This window comes from Myotis lucifugus, unplaced genomic scaffold (genome assembly GCF_000147115.1).
Source record: "Myotis lucifugus unplaced genomic scaffold, Myoluc2.0 scaffold_0, whole genome shotgun sequence".
Classification (NCBI taxonomy): Eukaryota; Metazoa; Chordata; class Mammalia; order Chiroptera; family Vespertilionidae; genus Myotis; species Myotis lucifugus.
Window position 1 is genome coordinate 6716515 of NW_005871048.1, and position 25381 is coordinate 6741895.

The 25381-nt window shown below is 41.5% G+C and overlaps 1 protein-coding gene across 1 annotated transcript in view; it reads right to left on the reverse strand.

Moving 5' to 3' along the window:
• Window positions 1–25381, reverse strand: part of SNCAIP (synuclein alpha interacting protein) — a 66954-nt gene that overhangs the window by 15715 nt on the left and 25858 nt on the right. The window contains exons 3-6 of the mRNA XM_023744013.1: window positions 19451–20322; window positions 17507–17686; window positions 12187–12300; window positions 4078–4203 (exon numbers count right to left, since the gene is read on the reverse strand). Coding sequence (XP_023599781.1) covers window positions 4078–4203; window positions 12187–12300; window positions 17507–17686; window positions 19451–20322 — 1292 coding nt within the window. The remainder of the gene's footprint in view (window positions 1–4077; window positions 4204–12186; window positions 12301–17506; window positions 17687–19450; window positions 20323–25381) is intronic.

A 25381-nucleotide genomic window follows, 5' to 3' on the forward strand; every position in this document is an offset into this window, starting at 1 on the left:
CTGTAACAGAAGGTTGAATGGAGATTTCCTGTTATTCCAAAACCAGTTCCCAGAGCCCATAACAGGACAGGGTGGGGCAACCTGGCGAGCTTTCAGCAGTCGATATCAGACACCTCCTGCCCTACTACCAGCAACCCCACCCAGGCTCTGGAGGAGGAGGATCCTGGGAGGGGAGGAGGTTGCTGCCATCCTTAAGGTCCCGTCCTTTATGAGGCATGCAGGGCACAGGGCAGTGCAGAGTGGTGTCTGTGAGGAGATGCTTCGCCCCTCTCAATGGGTGGGCTCGTAACATGGGGATGCCTGTCAGGAGGAGAGTGGGACTTGCTTATTGGTGCCGATTGACTTGGGCAGCACACTTGACATGTTGCTGAGCCTAAATGATCCTGATCAAGAATAAAAAGAGCTGGAATGAAATGACATGGCCGGGGCTGGGCAGCCTGCACTACCACCATGTGCCATGGCAAGCGTATGTCCCATAGATTGAGCAGCTGAGGTAGAAGGGAGCTTGGTGCCAGGCTGTTATTACCCCATTAAATATGGGAGGGTTCTCCAGCCTTGGCCAGGTGGCTCAAGTGGTTGGAGCATCGTCCCGTACACCAAAAAGGTTGTGGGTTCGATTCCTGGTCAGGGTACATATCTGGATTGGTTCGATCCCTGGTTGGCGTTCCTACAGGAGGGAAGCAACCAATCCATGTTCTCTCTCTCTCTCTCTCTCTCTCTCTCTCTCTCTCTCTTTCTCTAAGGATAAAAAAATAGGAGGGTTCTCTAGCAGCAAGAGGCAGTGGGGTGCAACACAAGTAGAGAGAATTGTGTGGAGAAAGAAGGAGGGTATAAGGTTGAGGTCAGATCTCCTCTGTCAGGTATCAGTGGGGAGGCTCAGAGGGCCCTGTGAATACCCCACCACAGTGCCCTTCAGAAGTCAGCCCCTGAAGGCTGCCCACAGAGGGCATCAGCAGCGAACCACGGTGAGCTGAAGAAGCAGTGACAACTTTCAGGGAGTGTGCCATGATCTTTCCCAGTTAAGCAAAGAGACAGTGGGCTTTTTCTCTTCATACATCCACTTTCTCCCCAGCACTGGAGCCCAGAAGAGAGAGGGGAATAGGAGCTAGCATGGCGAGTAAACAGCCGATCATGCCTCACTCCCCCATGCCAAGTCCCTTGACCCCTGAGTCCAATCTGGGTTGGGGATGAGAATGCTTTCAATCAGAAATAAGACTGAGACTTTAAACTGGTTTGGATTAAATGTTAATAGTTAAAAGCAAGCAAAAAGTTATGGACTCCGGCCAGTGTATCATTAGTAGAGGAGAGAGAGATTTGAACGAGCATGGTTCACATCATTAATTAAAAACCAACAGCAAACTTCTTTCACATTATACTGTGATGACATTAGATGCCACAAAAAGCTGTGGCACCAACACGAATCCACTGCCACAGTCTGACATATCCTTTGACACTGTCAACATGAGATTGTAGACTTCTGGATTTACTTCGGTAATAGGTAATGTTTTTCCCACAAGCAATGCTTGTAATTTTTAAATTCCTAGACTACTTAGACTCAGGGGTCATTGAGGAGCTTCGTTTTCCTTTCAGCTTATGATCACTCACCATGAAAGGTCAATCTGCCAGAAAGCCTCCCGTCCCCCTCCCAAGAGGCAGGGGGACCACCTCGCCCGAGTTCTCCCAGCTCTCCGACACTCAGTGCAAACACAGCCTGGATCACTCCCTTGACTCAGGCCTCTGCAGCTTTCTTTCCAATGTTTTTCAAGCTCAGTCCCCTTCCCACCTCATAAGGAACCTTGGTCACTCCCTCTTCTAGTCTCAGTCTCTTTGTATTTTTTTAAAATATCACACCCAGTACACAGACCTGCTTCCAAGATTATCCAAGTTTCCACAGCCATGGTATCGAGTGCCAAAAGTATCATTTGTGCTAAGTGGAGTGATGAATGTTCTGAAAGGACAGACTGCCTCTCCTCACATATTAAAAAGAAAAATAACTGAAATCTCAAACGGAATTGGTGATATCAGCTGGTTTTCTTTGGCTTTCGTCATTTATTAGCTGATAAAAAAGTTTATTTCAAGACTATTAAATATTGGAGTGTTTTGTTAAATGGAAAAATAACGTTTTCCATTTTTATTTGATTATTTTTCTTCCACAAAAAATAATGCTACTCCTTTCATCTTCCTGCAGATCCTGGTAATAATTTAAATTTCTCTCCAATTTCTCATCACTCCTTTTACAACTTGGGGCCTTAAATTAGAAGTTTTATCCTTTGCCAACATTAGTGGGGGAACTTTTGAACACTTGGAATATTTTCTATCAATTTAGCTCTCCGAACAGCAGTTGCATGTGGGTGGAAACTCTAGAGAGCTGCTTTAAAAAAAATCATTCTCTGCCTTTTACTTTATAGCTTTTCCATATCTTCTCATGTCATTTCCTGAGTCCTCTCTACTTTCCTGATCAACTGGTTCTCACTGCCCAGTTTTCTCTTATCAGAAACAGTCTGCCTTGCACACAGTAGGACCCTAATAAATACCTGCTAAATAAATGAGCACATTAAGTTTGCAATAAAAGAAACAACACATAAGGCAACAAAGAGTGTTGCTTTCTTAGAGTTGTTATGTCCACATAACATATTTGCACTGTGTGAACTTGTGAAGTAGAAGTACTTTCTCTCATCCTGGCTGTCAACCACATGCTCTCAACGGCTCTGCTCAAGGGGTGGGAACAAAGCCACAGGTGTTGAGTCATTTTCAATGATAAGAATGGTGGGATTGGTCTGATTCTGGTAATTGTGATTCCTGTTCATAAATTAAATTTAAGGCCACATCTACACCGTTTCTGATTCCCAGCCTTTCTTCCCGTCACACTGTCACTCCTCTTCTACCTGCTCTTCCCCGACTCCTCAGCTGTCCTCTCTCTTTGCTTTGTCACTTGGAGTCTGAATGCTTTTTTCTGGGTGAAGAGGTCTATCTGGCTTTTCCATTCGTATGAAGACCCTTGCTTGGTCCTCTTACTGTGTGCTGTTATGATGGCGGCACCTGGTCAAGCTCAATTTCATGCAGCTCTGCATCTGGCTGAGGGATAAGGTGCCGACTCCTCTTGTGGAAATCCTACCCTCTCTAAGAAGCCCTCTCTGATGCCCCTCATGTGGTTTGGGGCAGGGGGTGAACCTCCCTCCCCTCTCCTGTGGCTCTGTTCCCCAACCTCTTTACATCATTGCACACATAGATTATAGTAGTTCTGGCAAGGCATACTCAGCTAAAAAGATGAGGCCCCCTGAGGCCGGTGAGTGGAGTGGCTGGTCAACCAAGGCCATGGCTAGTCTGCCCAACAGCTGAGTCCTTCCTGTTATCAACTCTGGGCCCATTTAAATGCATTTGAGAAGCTTGGTCCTGCTACAGGGAAAGACTACAGCACACTCTCTCTAACCCACTGCTCCTTTCTCCAAAGAATTCCTCTAACCCAGCAGCGGTTCTCAACCTGTGGGTCGCGACCCCTTTGGCGTTCGAACGACCCTTTCACAGGGGTTGCCTAAGACCATCCTGCATCTCAGGTATTTACATTACGATTCATAACAGTAGCAACATTACAGTTATGAAGTAGCAACAAAAATAATTTTATGGTTGGGTCACAACATGAAGAACTGTATTTAAAGGGCCAGAAGGTTGAGAACCACTGCTCTAACCCATTCTTAAAAAATCTGTCCTATTTTTCATATACCTATTTTTCATAAATCTGTCCTATTTTATATGCCAATGGTAGCAAGAACAGTCTGCCCTTTGAGAGACTGAGAGTTGTCAGTCTGGTACTGATTTCCCACTGTCTTGAGAACATGGAGGTACTTAATGTCTATTGTCCTCAGCATCCTGTGACATTCAAGGAGAATCTTATAGGGCTATTCTGCTTATATCTGTGTGGATTTGTGAAAATACAAATATAACTATATAATTCCTTATCATCTACTACAATAGGAAAAGCTGATTTAATCCATTCTCCCAGTGGATTGAACAAAATTTCCTTTTTTAAAATTACTTGATAAATGCATTTTGCTCTTCCAAGCAGCAGGGCCTGTGTACCTGTATGCACCCGAGGTAGCCATGCTGAGAGGCTACATGAACTGCACTGTTGCCATCTTGGTCCACTTCGTCCAACGAGATGCCTTGTTCTTGCATGAACTGAAGAAGCCACAGAAGAATCTTTTCCTATAAACACAAAGAGAGTTGGAATTAATGGAATATCATGTGGAGAAATCTAATATAAAGTCAGAGGGAAACAAAAACCCCAAACTGTGAAAACAGGACATAACCACCCTTACCATATCAAGAGATAATTCCCATGCAGTGTGAACTGATGGATCTCTGGATCTCTGATGTCAATGAAAGAGGAATGCTCAGCAAAGTGTAAGAGCAGGAAGTTATCTCAGAACTGCTCTTGTTTTACTTACTGTTCTATAGATGGGAGAGTTAATTTGCTGAAAGTTTGAGGACCTCCTCAAAGTCTCCCCGCTAGACAGATCCAACGTGGAAACCAGAATCCAGGTCTTTTGAGCCCCAGGCCATGTTTTTGCTACTTTGTTATACTGTCTGTAGGCTTCCAGAATATTATTATAAAACGTTGAACTCGTGATACAGCTAGCTCCCACTTTTAAGCTTATAATGCTTCCACCAGACCTTCCTAATCCCAAAGCTCCTGCAATCAACAGGCTTACGAAAGGAGGCAACACCTTGAGCTGCCGAGTCTAAGAGGACCCCACCAAAATACAACTGGCACCCTCTTGATTTTTCTGACCACGTATTGGTCATGTTTTGAAGGCAAAGCTTTCTCTTCTTCCACGTTCAAAGGAAGGCACCTACGGCTCTGAACACAAGCTTTCGAAAGCAAAGACACAGAGCAGTCGGTGTGTGTTACCAGAATCCCTTTGCATTTTACCCACGGAGTCTTTGTGGTATTTTCATGTTATGTTTGGCCCAGGCAGAAAGCAGGGGGATGGGATTTCACTGTTTTAAAATAGAAAAATGAAATAAAATGTTAAAAAAAATATGAGAGTGGTAAAAACAACAGCATGGAGTTTAGTGGGTGGAATCTGACATTTCAAAAGATGATCATGTGTTTGAAAGAGCCTTGAACCTCTCCTTAGCCTTTTAAAGGTTTTATTTCCAGTTATTTGCTCGGGCTGGTCATGAACTTTTATACTTTTCTGGATTAAATTTGCCTTCACCTTCTGAACATGCCAACTAATCTGCTAAAGGAATGTTGGATAAAAACAGCCAGCTCCTTTAATGTTTCACCCGTCATGTGGGGAGCAGGGCACTGTTTATGAAGGCATCTGGGGCATCGGGGACAGACTGAACATTTGCACCACACTTTTTCCACATGAGCAAGCAGGGAGTAAGACCCCTAAAGAGCAAGAAGAGAAAAATGTAATCAATGCCTACAACCTAGCAAGAATGCACCCAGGGAAAGCAGAGTGAAGTGTTAGCTGCAAACACAGACAGACCTTGCAGAAAGTGAAACCTTCCGCATCCCTAGAGCAGGAGGTGGAACAGAGCCTGGAGGCCAGGCTGGGAGGTAGAATTGGGATGAGGATCTACCGATAGGTCTAACCCTCTTCTTTAGAGACAAACTTGGGGAAAGTTGGAGCTGAAATTTGAACCAGAGCAGGTGATCTTTCACATGCATAGAGTAGGACAATTTGCTTTACGTTTCCTAATTGATTATTTTTATTTGGAGACAGATGATTGCACCATATGATCAACTTAACTCCTTAAAAGATGCTGATGAATGGACGTGTCTCGGGGTAAAGGACATACCACCCAGTTCGAAATCGATGGCTGAGGCATAGAAACATCAAGAGGGCAGGCTGCTGCAACTTTGCAGATGCAAAAGGCAGTCCTGCCATCTCCAGCAGGTCATCCTCAAGCTTGTGGTGACTTGGCTTACTCCACGATATTAAATCATGGGATCATCATATGCCGAGTTCGAGAGAGTTTAGCGACTCATCCAACTCACACACTCTTATTTTATGAATTAGAAAACTGAAAAAAATAACTATTTCCTGATATTCTAGCAGCTCTTTTCTTTAGAAAGTAACGTTCAGAGGAGTTCAAGATATTTAGAAATGTTTTATAGGTATCTTCTGGTCAGGCATACTTTCATATTTTTCAGACTCAATAAAATATTATAGTGGATATGTCTATTCCATAAGCACGGAAAATGTACTTTACAGTAATTCACAGAGCTCTGACTTTTAGTAATGGGGTGGTAGGAAATGGAATACTGCATTTCATATGACTAGGAATTTTTCCCTTGTAGAAATCTGGGGAAGAATCTAGCCACCTGTTTTCTCCAACTAAGAAGGCCCTTGATGAATGCAGGGGTTGATAATCTGGGAGAACAAGACAAGTGTGTGAGGCAAGAGTTGCCTTGGCTCCTGATGGCTCTCCAAGTCAGGTTCAGCCTATATTGTCACAATGACCTGTCTTCTTTTCTTGTGATGGCATGGGTAACTCTTTCTTCCTTACAATTAAAGATCTCACCCAATTCAATAGGCAAGACCTACACAAAGGAAGGACCATTACTTGATTGTTCACAATAAGACAGGCCTTTGCCCAGCACCTCAAGTTCAGTTTTGTGTTCTGCATTAGACAATTTATTTTAATAAAAAAATAAGCCATTGGCTTGTCCACTGAGACATTATATAGAAACAAAAATCTCTTCCACAATTACCAAAAGGGTCTAGATGACTATATACCTGTTCTAACAACTTGGGATTTCTAACATCTAGGATTTCAGTTCTAACATCTAGGATTTCTGATATGGACATGGAGATAGCTAGAATCCCTGGTTTTGGTAAAAGCATTGAGCATCCGCTTTCAGAGAAAAGTTGCTTTCTGCTCTTATTTCATTGTAAAGATCCTACAATTTAGACAATTTAAACTTAAATATCTAGTAAGGAGAACTGAACAAATACAGCTGTTTTCTCCAATTAAGAAGGCCCTTGATGAATGCATTTATACCATGGTGTCCACCTCTTCTCTCTAAGACCTTTAACATCTAACACACACCTACCTATCACTACCCCTGCTCCTCTGAAGATGTTAGACGAGCTTCATTTTTCCTAAAAGTATTGCTTTCAGAGAGCATTCATTGCAGTCACATGGATGGAGAGGTTCTTCTGTATTATTTCTGTTTAACAGCATGCCTCTCCCACTTATTCTATCCATCTACCCACACATCTATCTATAGCCATTCAACTTTCATTATTGACTGAACACTTCATTCATCTACTAGTTTCATCTTCTGGGAATGTCTACGCTTTTCCTAAAGACAATGCAATTGTTTAAAGAGGCAATTAATTAATATATGTAATTTCTGAGATTGCCAAACAAAGTCTAATAAAAATGTAGTTGAAAAGTATGCTTCAGGTTTATTATTGGAATAAATAAAATCCCTGCAGTTTTTGATGCAACCATAATTGTTGAAGGAGGAGCGTTCCCTGTGGTCATAAATCATCAAATCTAATACATCCTCACTTATAAGATTCATTCTGGTCTAAGATGTTAAAATGTAAAGTAAATGGCCAGTAATGATTTCATAATGTCATTTATTGTGAGATAAATGTAGAATCTAGAGATAGTAAAATGTGGGGGGAAAAGTACATATAAGAATTGATTAAGAACTGAATAATTCTTTGGTAAATTTTTCTTATATTTTACTTATGGCGAAACAAACTAAGTAATATTGATAGCAATAAAAATAATAAATTGGAAGCTATCTAATCATAATAGCCAACATTTATCTACTATATGTCCACAATGGGCAGAGCTTCATGTGGCTTTTCTCATTTAGTCCTCAGAGCAACCCTGTGAGGAAACTTCTATTAACTCCATTTTTAAAAAAATCTTCACTTGAGGATATTTTTTCCATTTATTTTTTAAAGAGAGTAAAATGGAGGGAGGGAGGAGAAAGATGGAAAAACATGGCTGTGAGAGAGGCACATTGATTGATTGTGATTGGTTGCCTCCCACAGGTACCCTGACCAGGGCTGGGGATCGAACCTGCAAACCAGGTGCATGCCCTTTGACTGGAATCAAATCCTTGACCCTTTCAGTCCTCGAGCCGAGGCTCTAACCACTGAACACCAACCAGGGCTATTATCTCCATTTTAAAGATGAAGAGACTGAGGTCCAGGGAGACCTTTTCTTTAAAAAAAATGTATCAAGGCCATTGAGCTAGTAAGTGGTAAGGCTAAGGTTTAAACACAGACACTTGACTCAGAAGTCAATGTTCTCCATAACTCTGTTTTCTAACTTCTGAATATGAATATTCACAACTACGCAATGCCCATGAGCTTTGGCTCCATAAATGACACCCTTGCTTTGCACCCTTTGGGCCCCAGAAATCATGGTTAGCTGCCTGTCAGTCTGTGGTGTCATGGGGCTCCGTGTTGGTTGTGATTTTTCCCAGATTGGTCCTTGGAGAGCAGATGGATGCTCATGCTAATCGAAGGTTTTTCAGTTTTGCTTTCATCTGCAATTGCAGCACTCTCGGTGTGTTTACTTATTTCTACCCCATGATGGTGAAACAATAAAGTCAAAGGATTACTTCCCCTTTTAAAAGTAAATTGTGGAAAAACAGTAACACAGCCTGCGGAAGCATTCCCCCTCACCAGCATCTATCACTGTTCATGACCATTCCTAGGAATCGCTGAGCCTTTTCTTTTTTTTCAAAAAGTGCCCATGCCCTCACCCACCCAAATCTGTATCAGGGCAAACATCTTTTTTAAAATAGATTTTATTGATTTTTAAAGAGAGGAAGGGAGAGGGATAGAGAGCTAGAAACATCGATGACAGAGAAACATCGATCAGCTGCCTCCTGTACACCCCCTACTGGGGATGTGCCCGCAACCAAGGTACATGCCCCTGGCTAGAATCGAACCCGGGACCCTTCAGTCCGCAGGCCGACGCTCCATCCACTGAGCCAAACCGGTCAGGGCAAAGGGGCAAACATTTAAAAAGGAGAATGAACACCAGAGTGTGGACAAAGGTACTCTTGGTAAATGCCCATTGCTATGATGAAAGTTGTTCTTGCAGCAGAATCTCTTGACTAAAAGTCATGTGAATGCTTCAGAAACAAAATGATCACAGGTGTGAAGGTGAACGTAACAGCCCACTGAAGCAGCGACCAATGCAAAACAGGCTGAAGCCCCAAACAGCTGAGGGCGAGAGCTTTGCTGGATGAGACCTTCTGAACCTTCATGTGCGAATAAAACAGCCCAAATTACACAGGTGGTAGCCTTGACTTGAGACAATTCAGCCTCAAGGGACAGCAGAGCAGGCCTCTCGAGGACATCCCCGCTCATTCCTGAGCCTCCCCGAGGCTCTCACCTTCACGCTCCCTGGGCTGGCTCTGTTAGGTACAATCAGGCAATGAAATAATTGCACCCTCTGAGACTTCATGTGTCAAGATGAGGAAAATCAATTCCTATCGCCCAAAGCTCTATCACTGCAGGACACCACTAAAAACTGCTGCCTACCTGTGGTACTGGAGTCTTTAACGATAAATTTTTATTTAAAAAAAAGGACACAAATTGGGAGTCAAAGGGAGCCCATTCTTTAAGAATCTACATGAGGGGCAGAGGGCAACTAAAATAAACCAGGAGAGGAATTTTTCTCTGTACTATCCTTTTCAGAGGTATTTACTAAGGAAACAAAACCAGAGCACACTCAAGTGCCTGCTTGATGTAGAAAAACTTGCATGTGCTGAATCCATTAGAAAACTGTTCAATAACAGTCTTCCTTGAGAAAATATTAGCCTTGTAACAGGTCCAAGTTCAGCATCTCTGCAGGTTATCTGTTATATAAGTCGCTGTGGCGATGTAGGATGGCTGGACAGAATTCACAGATCTAATGGGTTTCTCCATTTTCCCCTCGGGTAGGAATGCTCTCCCGAGGGCGCTGCTGGGCTGCCCTGCTCAGAGCTGTACTTGAGGTCATTAAAAATGCTTATCAGCTTGAAATAACAACCTGAAGATTGATATTAGCATGAAGCAAATGTTTGACACCGCTCTTCACATAGGTCAGTAATTTCCATCTTTTCCTCTCACTCAGCCAAGTAAGCCACGCTATCACCCAACCAGTCCCAGAAAGGGCACTCTCTTTTGTTCTGTCCCAATAGCTTCCAAATTATGAGAAACCTGCTGTGAGAGTTGAGCAGGGAAACTGGCATATATAAGCAACATTTCCCAAGACAAAGAAGGCCGGATGCCCAATTATTTACTTAGAGTCTCAGAACAGGCATGCGATCCTTTCCTCCTTTTCTTTGGCAAACTTGACCAAAAGCGCAGGCAGCTTTTCTCTAATATCAAAATTCCTTGTTAGACTTTATATAAGCACATCAAATCAGGGACATGAGACAATTATTCTAACAATTTGAGAATAAATTAAATTCTGTTTCATACTGAAAACTATTTCTAAAGATTAGCAGGGATTAAATTATTTTGGTCATTTGAAAATTGTCTTCTGCTCTTTGCCAGTGTAAGTCAACAAAATGGGGGAGGGACAGCCTTAGCAAATGCTTATTAACTATTATGATTGTTTGTAGGATACCATGGCTGTACAATACACACACAAAATGGAGTAATCCTTTCAAAGACAGTGGCTTCTACAAATTTTAAATGTCCTTCCTGCTCTTTTCTTCTAAACTTAGTACAGGTGCTCACTTCTTCAATGAGCTGCATCAGGTACTCCATATATCACAAAGTATTGTTAGATAAAATGGTAAAAAAGATTTCTGCAGCTAAATCAATGCCACTGTGAGTGAGTTTTACAAATTACAGAGAGAGACAAAACAGAATCTAGCCCCGAAGTCAGAGGACTTGAGATCCGGTCTTTGCTCTTACTAGCCTTGAGACTTGGGCAAGTCACTTAGCTGTCTTTCTTCAGTCTCCTCTATAGTATAGAGTGGGGATAAAAACATGACCTAACAGGGTTGTTTTAAGGAATAAGTAGATAATGTACACAAATTCCAATGACATGGTGCCTAGTAACATATGGAAAACAGTACATATTAATATATATTTTAATTGAAGTCACGAAGACTCCCACTAAAAAAAAAAGACTGTAGTAATATTCTCCAAGTCAATTTTTTGAACTTGAAATCGTCATGCTTGAAAAAGTATAATCTCTTGTTGACAATATCACAATTTACTGCCACTGGGGAAAGTTTATGAAGCCAAAGGGGATACGGTTATATGCATGAGAAGCAATTTTCTTTGCCACAAACAAATATGAGTGAATCTATTTTAATATAGTGCTGACTTTATTTATTTTTTAAAGACTGAGATTGGCATTTTGTGGTCCAACTTTTTTTTAAAAGATAATTTATATTCATTCCCTCCAAGGGAGTTAGTGATGATTTTTCACTCCATGCACTGGATTGTGATCTGTGTATATCAATTACTCACACTGGGCTTTCCTACTGTAGAAATTGGTTGTCACTGAGACTCATCTAGTGAGCGTGCTTGTTCATTTTTAATAGAGGGAGACTTCCTTGATCAATGTCTTACTAAATATTTTCTTCTTAATTTTGGGTTCAAGAATATCATATTTTGAGCTCAGTTGGTTAGAACATTGTCCCAATATGCCAGGGTTGTGGGTTCAATCTCCAGTCAGGGCACATACAAGCAGCAACCAATACATGCATGGATAAGTGGAACAAGAAATATCTCTCTCTCTCTCTCTCTCTCTCTCTCTCTCTCTCTCTCATCATTAAAAAGAGAATATCAGCTTTCTTCTTGACAGAAGTTAAATGTTTTTATTGTAGAAAATTTGGAAAACACTTAAAAATACAAAAGAAAAAAAGCCACATGTAATTCCACTCTGAGTGATAACTACTATAAATAGCAGTGACACAATTTTTTTTTGGTCTTATTACCTGTTTCTCTTTCTCTCTCTCTCCAAAGTTCAAATTTGGTACCCAATTACAGGAACAGTTTTGTATCATAAATTTTAACCTAAATATTTTATAATGGACATTTTCCTATAAAATTTCATCAGATAAATATAGCTTCATTATTTATCTAATATCCTACTATGGAATTTTAAGTTGTTTTAGAACATTTTTTTCATTAAAATGCTTAGTGAATGTGATTGCTTATCAATCTGATAATTAAAAATTCTTCATACCTGGCCAAAGCCACCTGCGTAATGAATAAGGCTTGGAAAATCCTTAGAACAACTCAGTTCTGCAATGGCTTCCGTTTCACTCACCATCCAGCGCACGCACTCTAACTGACCATTCTAGATTTTAGAAAAAAGGGAAAAAGAAAGAAATTTAATTTTTACTTTTGTATCAGACTTAATTTATTTACAACATAGGTATATCGCCTATTATATTTCTGATATGTGGCTCTGGGTCTAAATAAACAATAGAATTTATTTAAGCACATTTTCATAATTTTCATCAGTTATTTTAAAGTCACTATATTGAGGTATAATCTGCATACTATAAAATATACCCTTTTAAAATATACAGTTTGATGAATTTTGGCAAATACATACTCACTTGTATCTACAACTCCAATCAAGATTAGAACATTTTCCATCACCCCACCCCAAAACATTTCTGCTAGCCTTTTGCTCTCATTCCCCTCACCTTTGCCCGAGGCAAGCCCTGGTATGGTTTCTATCACCATAAAATTCTATCTCTCTTTTGCATCTGGCTTCTTTCATTCAGCATAATGCTTCTGAGATTCATCCAAGCTACGGCTTATCTTAATAATTCATCCCTTTTTATTGCTGAGAAGTATTCCATTACATGCATATATCACATTTTGGATACCCATCAACAAACTAAAGAAAGACAAAGTAATCCCAGTCTACTGGCCCCAGTGCTACTTTCCCTGAAGGCTTCCCTGACTCGTGTCCACCAGAGCTCTTTCCTCCCGTGCCGAGGTCCCACACTGTGCGATCCAGGAATGCAGTTGTGATATATATAACCTAGTGACTAACACCCAGACTTTGTAATGGATTTAAATCCTTAATTTACCACTTAGTTACAAGACCTTGATCAAGCTACTTCACCTCTCTGATACTCAATTTTCTCCTCTGTGAAACAGCAGGGTGAGCTGTAACCACCTCATAAACGTACTGTGGAGATCAAATGAGACGAAGCACGTCAGCTTACTAAGCATACAACACTTGCCACCTTATACTATCAAAGTGCTCTCACTCTGTAAGACAAATGAGACATTCAGCTGCCTCCCTGGTTTGCATGGTGTGGGACCTAGCAGAGGAATAAAGAGCTACTGTGGCATGAGCTCAGGGAAGTCTATTCTAAAAACAAGACAGAGGAGGTAATCTGTTCATTCTTCATTTACTGCTACAGAGTTTCAAGTAGTCATCTCACAACTATACACACGCAGAGTCTATTCCCTCCATTTGGAATATCTAGCATAACCAACAGGGGGTTTATTGAACAGCTTCCTGGTGCCTCATTCACATCTATTGCCTCCCTCTCTGCCCTCCTTGCTGCCTGGGGAGGCTGATCTGAATGCATTGGCTCCCGTGCCCCCTGGCTTCTGGCTGGTTTTGATTGATGGAGGGTTGTGGCAAGAGACCAAGAAAGGAGAGTGAGTTTGAGGTTCCCTCTGCTCCTGGCTCCCATTACCCCTCTATGGGGTTGTCATTGGCTGGCTGAACCAATGACAGTCAAAGGTCAAAGGTCAGCCAGTCTTCTATGCAGCCATCTCTCTCTCAGGTCCTTCCCCAGTCCCTTCAGGCTCTGGGGTGGTAACTGTGCTCTGGTTGTGACCCCCAGATATTGTGGGCTCCCTACACCCTACCCACCCTCCTCTTGTATATAAATCCTTCATTACTGACTTTCCTTAAGTTATATAATTTGAACACTGCCAAGTGTTTTCTACCAGGATTTAAAAAATCACACTGATATAATGTGCTTCATTCCCTCTGGATGAAGAAAGGAATGGGACCATATTGAGCATCTACTAGGCAAGACAGTTTATATAAACTGGCATTTACACAGAACACAGAAATAAGAGGCAGCATTTCTGATTTTAATAATTGGGTCTTTTTTCTTGGTCTAACTAAAGGTTTATTAATTTTTTTAATCTTTTCATAGAACTAAATTTGGTTTTGATGATTTTCTCTATTGTTTTTCTATTCTCTATCTCATTTATTTCCACTTGGATATTTTTATTTCCTTCCTTATGGTTGCTTTGAATTTAGTTTGCTTTTCTTTTTCTAGTTCCCTAAAGTAGAAGGTTTGGCTATTGATTTGAGATCTTTTTTCCCCTTTCTTTCTTTAACATAGACATTTATAGCTATAAATTTCCCATTTAAGCACTGCTTTAGCTCCTTAATGTTGCATTTTCATTCATCTCCAATTATTTTTCAATTTCCCTTGTAATTTCTTCTTTGATGCAATGATTATTTTAGAGTTAATTCCATATACTTGTGAATATCCCAAAATTCCGTCTGTTATTGATTCCTAATTGCATTCCATTATGGTTGAAGAACATACTTCATATGATTTCAATCATTTTAAATTTATTGAGACCTGTTTTATGGTCTAACATATGGTTTATTCTGGAAAATGTTCAATGTGCACTTGAGAAGAATTCTGCTGTTGTTGGGTAGAATGCTTTGTTACATGCCTAGTAGGTAGACTTATTCAAGAGTGCAACGTTTAAATAGGGCAAAAATAAATATATCACTACTATGGGTTTGAAAGCAATATCACCTGCCACAAATAGAAATACCAAGAAAACAAAAAATGTTATTAAATTCTAGTGGGAATTTTTGCCTGCTAGTCTCTGAGCCTGGGGTCACTCACTGTATGTTATAAAGGAATGTCAGTTGGTTGAAGTCATTTTTCTCACCAAACCAACATTTTCTCTTAGAGCTTCATCAGAGGGATTGAATGAGAAAAAGTAATTAAAGTAATTTCATTCCCAGTCTGTTTAGCTCCTAAAATAATTTCTTGTTATAGCCCCATTTTAGAAAACACAATGCTTACACCTTATAGAAATTTTCTTTCCAAAGGGCCCTCAGTAATGCTCTGAATTCCTACAGTATCTAGTGTTGGGTCCCCCAGAAAACACCCAATAAATTCTGCATGTAAGTGGCAAGAATTTATGATGTTCCATTTAAGGAGTTTATGAGTGGGAGAGAGATGTTCTTAAGCCTTGGTATTTCTTCAAAACTCCTTTTTCCCCCCTCAGGTAATCTTTTTATTTGATACTCTGTCTCTGCCTCTGCTTCCTGTCTGCTTCAAGTCATATGATCTGAGCAACTTCTGCCCCTTTTACCAAGTTTGTTTGCTTAAATGACAACAGGGCTGTCAGAACTGTGCTTCATGAGGTGGAACACCACCAGCCTGTTACTGGTGTTCAAAACAAGGTCCTAAAACAGAAAATGCAGACTTCTTAGGACTCTCTCTGCATTCATGTTCTCCAACTACACTGAACACACCAAAGTAGGACATATGTCAAGACAGATTTCTAAAGAGGGTGGCACTGGTTATAAAATATTTGTATTTACTGCTTTTGTGAAATCTAGGTTGAATGAAAGCATAGAAGAAAACTTCCGTTTCCCAAATCAATGTCCAGAAGAAAAGCCTGGGGCCCCAAATCTATAAAATCTTTTGAGTCTTATGGGTTTGTATGTGTTCTTCATTAAAACAAACAGAAGTGCTAGGTTTTGCCTACTGATTGTGTTATGGCAATACTATGTTGACAGGAGGAGTTCAAGGATGAATAATACTTACTATGGATACCACAGAGGGAGTTTATGTCCAGGGTTGGCTTAATGACCATTGAGTTTCTTATGTACCTTATTACTTTAAAGGTTCTTAACTTATCAAAACAGCACTAGGGCATATAAATTATGAAAACATTTTTCATTCAATTGTACTAGTATAGTTAGAATATATTCAATAATCTAGCATGAGTCAGGAAAACTATACATTGGAAGTTATAAATATTTTATAAACACTCAAACATGTAGTGTTCTAATGTCAATGTTCATTGGCATTGCAAGAATATTTTATTCATTGCTGGCATGTGACCATTGATGACCAGACTCAACCCCTACCTTCCCACAGGACTCTGACAATGGGCTAGATCTTGAATCTTCCATCTACACTTGAATTGCTGATATTATACCCACCTTATCCACCGGGCTATCAGCTTCTTAAGAAAAGGGATTATGGCTCATTCAAAGTTTTATTACCATCACCTAACACAGTACCCAATGGACTTGGTACATATTGTTGAACTCAACTATGCTGAACCTTGACTTCACATTTGATTTCTCTTTCTTCATGATGGTTGCCCGCAGGTCAGCTCTTAATTTGATATAGTATCACTCACAACTAAAAAAAAATGATATTCACTGAGCTTGTAGTTTTACCAAAAAATTATTTTTTACACTATCTTTGAAATAATACCTTATAATTGGGTAAAACTAAATAAAACAGAAAACAATTTTTAATATATAAGACTTTACTAAATGGTAAATAAAGGTATAAAAATTCAGATTTGCATAAAAGATATATGAGGGGTAAGACAGCAATGGCTTGCTTTTAAATGTTATATGTTCTTTGGTGATTTCATAAGATTTCTTTAGCTAGCAAGTTCCCCTAATAAATTTCAATATAATTCCATTAATAAAAATTATGATTATTCAGCTTTTAGAAGACATTATTATGTGAAGTACATGTGCAGAAGCACAAGATGTATTATATTTCCCTAAACTTCATTTCTAGCTTCTTAATAAATATGACTGAATTCCACATTTATTTGCCAAAGTCCTTAAAAGTAATTTTAGTTTAATAGCTAACCTCCTAGTGATGTGTGATATATTTCACAGAGGTGCTCACTGCAAGGCTAAAAAAAGACCATGTCTTTCTGTATCACAGTTTCCAGGGTTTAACTCTGTCCCAGTCGCATTAATTTGTGTAGTTTTGACACAGAGCCTACTATGCTCTACAGGAGCTAAACACACACTTGGCACTGATATTCCAAACAACTCCTGATCCTGAAGATACCTAAGCTTCAGATGTGATCTGTGAGAAGCCCACTTCATTGTCTAAAATACTCCTGAGGGCTACTACCTCTTTGTCTTATTCATTATACTCACATCAGGGGGAAAAAAACAGCCTCCAATAGATCCAGGTACAGTTCAGAGTCTAAACTGCAGTCTCCATGAATAACAGAAGTTCTCAGCAATGCAAGAGACCATTGCCCTTTCTCTTTACTAGCTGATTTGAAGCTCACCCTCATTGCACAATAAATTGGAATGCAGTCTCAAAATCTCAAAGCAGTTAGGGAAATGATTCATCTCTTAAATATAACATGTGCATTTGCTGTTTGCTTGGTATAGCACTCTTCTCTCCCTCTCCATCCCAGCACTTTAGCTCACTAGGAATCTTAAAAAATAGAAATCTAACTTTTAGCTGTGGAGAGCCCAGCCCCCAACCACTCACCTTGATGGCCAGGCCCGCTGGAGTCAACTTCTCGGCATTCCGCTCGTTGAGGCAATCTTCTCCCATCAAAGAAGTGAGGTGCTGCAGGCACTCCGCGTGGCCCTGCGACGCGGCAATGTGTAAGAGATTGTTTCCACTTTCGTCATGGATTTTGTCTAGATTGTCGGCAGCTAGGTGTGGCTGTACAAATAGGAAGATGGGAAAAACTCAAGTCAATAAATCCAAACGACACACTCTGGGGGTTTTGCTCTGGGTGCTGAGAAGAAGAGAAAACCTTCCAGGAGCCTTGGTGACAGTCACTGGAGCCCGATAAGTCAGAATTCCTTGCTATAAATTCTAAAGCTTTTCCATTGCGTTGTTATATCATGATTCAGAACATAAAAGCTCAAGAGACTTATTTTCATGTGAGGCATGGTGACAGGGATAGGTCGCAAGCTCGGGGAGGTTCCAAGCTGGCCTGGAAACCACTGTGATGACAGTTATAGTAACTGGCAGGCTTCCTGTCTGTCTCCTCCACTCCACTGCTAAGTCCTGAGGGCCAGGTTGTGCTACGTTCCCTGCTGTACATTTGTTGAAAGGATGAACTACATCTCTCAACCACCTGCTTTGCCTTGAACCATGGAGAACTGGCTTGGACTGCAAGCTAGCTGGTGGCTGCTGTGACCAGTGCTCCCAGGGTCCCTCTAGACACGTCCATCCCCAGACATGCTCTGGGGGCATCGGGAGGCTGCCTGCCTTTGGTTTTCTCACCTCCCGTGAAGTTCACCCCCTGAGTACAAACTGGTCAATAAAGACCGTTTGTTAAATTGAGAGGTGCTAATCATTTGGGAAATATGGGAAGGACAAAAGAAAGAAATGAACCAAAGAGAAATAGAGAAGAAGAGCCAAGAGAAATGGAAAAGACATTTTCAGGAGAAAAAAAAAGTATTACTTTATTTAGTAAAATTACTCAATCATATCATCCTATTATAATAGTAAGATTTGTGATAATACAGCAAACACACTGTACTTATCTACCCATGGTTTTAACCTAAGTAGAATCACACTGCCAAGATGTGATGGTTTTCCTGAATGAGACTTCAATTAACATCACTGTATTAGCCCAGGCTTGCTACTGTTTCATCCAAGTCTGGAAGCCAGAAAAGAACAAGGCAGGCAGATGGAGTGTGATTTCAGTTCAGCTCCCTGAGCCTAAGCAGAACAGACTTTTCTTACATCATGTTACTCTGTGTCTAGAGTCTTTAGAAAAAGCTTCCTCATGCTCCCTAGACATGCAGAGCTGGAACTAGTCACAGCCCCATGTGGCTCAGAGGGCAATCAAGCTCTAGGGTAAGCATCTATCTGCAAATGCTTCCAAACATCCTGGTCCAACTCTCCGGAATAATAATCAGGATAAAACAGAAGACCCTCTGTTCACGTATCTGGCAGGTCCACCTTCGGCAAGAAACTGACATCCCCACAAAGAAGTGAGTGAGAGCACTGGAAACCATTGGAAAGCAAAAGAAAGACATTAAGATTCAAGTGAGAGAAAAAGTGCTGGGCTTTTTTGTTTTGTTTTTGTATTAGATTAAGTGTCCTGATTCCAGTTGAATTTATGCAAACTTAAAGTGAAATAACACTCCCTCTATAGTCATTTGTTTTTCCCTGTCTTAACCTCCAAATTTTTATTTTAAAACTCTAAAGTCAAACCACCTAAGTAAAACCACAAGTAAAGACTGCATCACCCATGGACACAGACAGTAGTGTGGTGAAGGCCTGGGTGTTGGGTGGGTCCAGGGTGGAGGGGGTCAATCGGGAAGGAGACATCTGTAATACTTTCAATAATAAAGGTACATTTTTAAAAAAGAATGGGAACCAATGCATCTTCATTCTGTTATTAACGAATGGAGCTGACACACTAGTCGCTGAATGACTCCTATGGATGCTGAATGCGATCGTACTTACCAGGAGAGATATCTGTCCTTCTTTAACGATGTTCAAGATGCTTTTTACTTTTTGCAGATACTCACTCCTTTCTTCGGGGCCTTGGGAGCTGGTCCAGCTCAGGCCGCCGACCTGCTCTTCCAGTTTGGGCTCCGCTGCGGAGGTCTGCAGATGGAAGGCCCTGAGCTGGCAGTCCGGCAGGGGCTTCTCCACGTTTCGGCCGTGAGCGTCACTGAAGGCCTTGCTGAGGAAGTCCTTGCTCTGACTTTCAGGCTCATAGGCAGCAGAACCACACTTCGCCAGCGGCGGCGAGCTCTCGGTGTCTTCGGGGGAGAGCTTAGGCTGGTCGCGGAGGACAGAGGACGCTTTTCTCGGGTGAGGGCTTTTCACAGGAGAAAGGACACAGAACGGTGTGGTGGTGGACGGTGAGTTCTCAGCATTTCCTGTCGCGCAGACTTTGCCAGAAAGGCCGTTGATGGTTGTGCATAAGCCCAAGACTCTTTTTTCTGGAGCCATCTTGGGGAAAGGGGCGAGCTGTTGGCTGGATTTAATGTAAGGCACATCCAGAATCTCATCCATGTCCAGGTCATAGTGCTCCAGTTCGCCCAGCAAGGCGGTCTCCGCGGTCTTAGTCTGGGGGCCGCCCTCTCTGTCTCCTCCGGGGCTGAGCTCTTCGGGTTGGGGGTCTGCGTCAGTGTCCCCCCCTTTCTGGTACTCCGCCTTCTGGTTCTTTTGGTCATCACTTTCGTTGTTGTCCAGAGTCTCCGGCTGATGTTTCAGCGGGGACACGCGCTTCACCGGGCGGAATTTACTGTACACGTCCGCGATCCCTGTGGGCTTCTGCGCGTTTGTAATAAGCGTCGTGACGCTGCAATTCCAGCCGGAGCTAGAAACTGTGTTAAAATAAGTCAGAGGAGATTATTCCATTGAAACACTGAAAACATCTTGGCCAGGCAGGCAGACACGGCCCGCTCAAGTTATGCTCAAAGTAAGCGCCTGTGTAAGGGGACCACTTAGAACGTGGATCATAAAACAAACAGTGCACTTACCATTGGAAAACAGTGAAAGAGAAAAGACCGTTATGATATGTCGGCTCAGAATTAATTAAAGCAGTGGGAATGGTGAAAGCCGACAGCTGAAGAAAACAAACCCAGACAGGTATTTAGGTCTGTTCCCTGGACAGCCGCACCTGCCTGGCAAGGATCTGGACACTTGTCCCCACCCTGGAGAGTAGAATGGGAGGGCAGGGTCCTCTGGCTTAAACGCACTTCCAGACTGTTTAGGGAGAGGAAGGATGTAAGCGCACACATTCACACATGCACACATGCCTATGGACACCCCTAACGCCTAAGAAGGCCTGTATAAAGGAGGGCTACATTGTTTAATATTGGGCAAATGATGGCCGATTGGGTAACTCACCAGATGATTGGTTAGATGCATGCGGGAAAGAACAGAGAGGAACGCAGGGGTCAGGAGTTGACAGGACCCTGGGAGATAAGCCGTGGGTTCGCACCACCCCCCCAGCCTGAGCACCCCAGTCCACTGCTGCTCAGAGGCATTTCCCAGTGCTGCCCGGCATATGACACAGCAACATAGTGCATGGACACTTTGCAGCTGAATGAGCTCTTGAAGATTCAATGCTGCCTCCATTGTCTGAAAAGTTGGAAACAAACAGGAGGAGAAGGATGTCGCAGAGGGAGGGTGAGGTAGGCAGGCCAGTGTGTGTGTGTGTGTGTGTGTGTGTGTGTGTGTGTTCTTGTTTCTGTTCAAAGCTTAAACACTATACGGTTTGCATTTGAGTAAGTGTCTGGTTGAGATGGAGTATAACGCGAAACAGCAACACATTGGAGGTGAAAGGTAAGAACCACCACTTCTCCCAGTTAGCCTCTCGGTGCAGGACGGTGGAGCAACATCCTCAGACACCAGGATACTGCTTCCTCTCGGGGAGACTCCCCTGACGAGATGACAGATGACCCAGGACGCTGGAAACCAGAGGCCAGCGGTTGATAGATCCCTACTCCCCTTCCACTCAGTATACACCATCCCCCATCGAAGGAGTGAGGTTTCAGGACATGCCCTCCAACCAGGGGCCTCTCATCTAGCTATCCTTCCGGGACAACAGCAGGTGGGAAGGTTTTAACCCCAAAGCGTGTTTTTGTGTCTGTTCTTTGCTGTTGGGCACAACAAAAGAGACAGGAGGTATGTATACTCCAGTCTGTAACTTCTGCAAGAGTCTCCGGCTACCACTGATTGTGAGGGTGAAAGTGGGAGTTACTAAAAGTTTGGAAGGAGTTATAAAAGTTTCCAAAATTTAAACCATGGGCATCCTTCCTCTTGCTAGGATGTGTTGTAGGAGGAGTCAGAAGGGTTCTGGAACAAAGCTAAGGAGAAGAGAGTGAATGTTCTGAGCCTGAATGCCATACAACTGTGGGTGGGTTCTTTCTCCAAGACTGACCTCAATATGCAGGGGTTTTCAGAGGGTCTCCACTACATGGTCCACCTCTGAGGCCTTTCTAGCTCTGGCATTTTAGAATCTAAAAGGAGAATATTATAAGCTGTGAGGTGAGGCTTGGATTCTGTCCAGTACAGAACAGGTAGGGAATGTTCCAGAAGGAAGGGATCGACATGCTCTTGTGCTGCTGTGTCTCTTCCCTTTCGTTGGCTCTGGCTCTTAGCTGTACACAGTACTTGGCACAGAGCTGACAATTAACAAACGCTAGTATTTGGATTTGAATCTCACTTTGCACAACACATTAAGCCTCCTTTTTAAATGCCCAAAGTGCATCCTTCCCAGGGATTTACAGCTTAATTTCACAAGGGAAAGAACTTCTGCTAATAAACTTGGAGGAGCACTAATTACCAGTAAGAGCTGGATTTTCTGAAGTTATGCATGAAATGTAAATATGCAAAAGGCAAAGACTAATTCCAGTTGGTCCATTATAAATTTAAAAGTTTTTCTATCCTTTCTATGTCCTTTTCTACCTAAAAATGTAAAGCTATGAAAAAACTAAAGTCTGCCCAAATTTTTTGCCAAGCCTTTCTTTTCTCTCTTCCTTTCAAGAACACATGGTTACTTACTTATTTAAAATGACAGAGATAATGGACATAGAGTTTATAATGTGTAAATATGCCTTTAATTTTATCCGTTAATTTTCTGAAGTGCTTTAAATATAGTGATATATATATATTCACATTTCTGAGATACGTACTTGTTAGATAATGCTGTTTGCTAATATTTTTGCCAATTACCTTAATTTCTTTGGAACTTCTTGAAAATGTGCATCTCAGGATGTAATAAAGAATTTTTAAAGGCACATAACTTAGTGGGCCAGTACAACGAGTGCATTGTACCAATATATTTATGTATTGCATAAGGTCGTGGGTTCAAAGGGCTACTCTTTTATGTTGGCTTTATTTACATGTGAAATTTTTTCCAAGTGATACAGGGAAATGGATACCATATGTTCCCCAGCTGTTTTGTTCTGACAGGAGCCATTAAGAACGCTCTATGGAAATGAATTCTGTCTGAGTCTTATGAAAACACTTCTCTCCACACAAGGGTCTAGAAACTGAAGAACGGGTGTCAACATTAGGCTTGTTGTCCTTCCCCTTACTCAAACGGATGACTCTTTTTTAGGCCAAAAGTGAAATCTATGCTTTCTAGTCTGTGTCTCGACTACTGGGAACAAATCCCAGTCATGAGAAATGGATTATTTAACAGGTCTTCATGAGAATACTCTAAATTACTATATCACATCCTCATCTGAGAAGGACAATTTTACATGTGTGCAAAAGATAAAATTCAATGAGTTTATTTCTCCTAAGCTGGGCAAAAGGGTATTTTAAGCACAACACAAGAAAAGGGGCTATTAATTACTGTAGTTCTACCCCAACACCATAATAAATTTCTTATAATACATGGAAACAAAGTTCAGACTAACTATGGTTACTAGGAAGATTTTGAGGCTCAATTTGTTTTCTGAGGATCAGGAATAAATACTGCACATGTTAACAAACTTTAAATGCCTGAAAATTTTATCTGTTATCTTATTAGATCTTTACAAGCTCTGTGAGAACAGGGCCTGTGAGTAATTAATCTCTCTATTCCTTACATAAGTAGGTTCCTAATGACTTTTGGTTGAATGGATTCATTTTTTAACATCTTACCAAAGTAAACATGTCCAATGCACCTTAAATCTGTTGGCTGATTAGGTCACAAATTTTCTAAAATGGTCAGTAGGTAAGTGGAAGTGTATGTGAGGCTGACTTATAGGCCACAGTGATCTCTTCCAATCTAGCCGGCATTTAGAATGTCTCTGATCACCAGCAAGATATTCCCAATTGCCTGCTGACCATCCATTTATTCAATGAGCATTTACTGTGAGTCTAGGAATGGCTAGCATTTGTCGCAGGCAGCACATTCTGGTTTAGGGGTCTTATCCCTCTCCAGTCGTGCCTGCTTTCACAGTCTCACAAGCAATCCATCTCCAAGGCATGGCTCACCCTTCTTCTCTCTATATATTTGTAATAATATGTTTCTATTGATTTCAGAGAGAGGAGGGGGGAGAGGGAAGGAGAGAGAGATAGAAACATCAGTGACAAGAGAGAGAATCATCCATCAGCTGCCTCCTGCATGCCCCACCTACTAGGGCTCCAGCCCACAACCGGGGCATATGCCCTGACCAGGAATCAAACTTCAACCTCCTGGCTCACCCTTCTTTTCCCTTGATCACTGCCCCTCGTCCCTCAGGAACCAATACCTGCTGTGGCCTGATCCTAAATCCTTCTCAAATCCTCTTTCTTCATCCTCTTACACTGGGGCCAGACCGGGACCCTCGCCCAGCCTCTGCAAAGTTCTAGCTCCTTTTTGGGTCTTCCTTTCCAGTCCTAAGTCAACCCCCTTCAGCCAAGTCTGATTTTGTTACTTCTTAGCTCACAAACCTCAGGTCGCCCTGGACTGTCTAAAACAGGATTTCCTCCTTATGTGGTATGCATGTCCATGCCATATCCCCTGAGAGACTGAGGAAGCTATACCCCTTTCAACTCTCTTTCTTCCTCCTAATTAATTTAAGGGTTCGACAATGAATTTTACTCCTCTCCAAAATGTATAATCTCCCTTTGGAATAATGAGACAACAGGCCATAGGTTCAGAAATTTTCATAAGTAAAGGGTTAGCAGACATATTTTATTTCCATCACATTCATTTTAAAATGATTCCAAGTCACACTGGTTTTCTATTTACAACACTGACAAAGTTTCTTTTAAAAATTAGCGATTAAAAGTAAGTTACTTTAGAAAAATATGTTAAATAAACAATAGTACAAGTAATATGCAAGTAAAGCAAAAATAACAGAGGGAGATGCAGGCTATATCACATGTTGTGGAAATAATAGTTGAATTACTGGGGTTTGGGAAACCCAGGTTTTCTTTCAGGATAGTACCTAAATTCTTTAGCATGGTATGTAGCAGTTCTTTTACTTATTTTCTAATTTATCTTCTCATCTCAGCATCCATCATTCCCACATCACTAACTTTCCCAAGGAATTGTGGCTCCTTGCTTTTCAGTGCCCTGATTATATTTGGCCTTATACAGAGTTGGGCATTTCTGAAGTCCTGTTGCAACTATTCACTCATGTATGTGTCTCACCTTCTCTCTTGAGACTTTTTCAAGGGCAAGATGGCTTGTAAATCTCCTTGTGTTTATAACAAGCCCTCTCTCTAGCACAAAATCTCACAGATATTGGGAATCAGTGGCTAAATCGTTTGATGAATAAATGAATAAAGGGAGGAGAGAAGGAGGAAATGGAAGAAAGGAGGAGGCAAGGCAGGGAGGGAGGAAGGAGAAAGGAATATGCCAGACTAAAGATGCAAAGTGTAGTAAATAAATAGGAGTCTGCTCACGATGAGGCACTCCTGCCACATTCTGGACATAATATCTGTGTGACTTTCAAA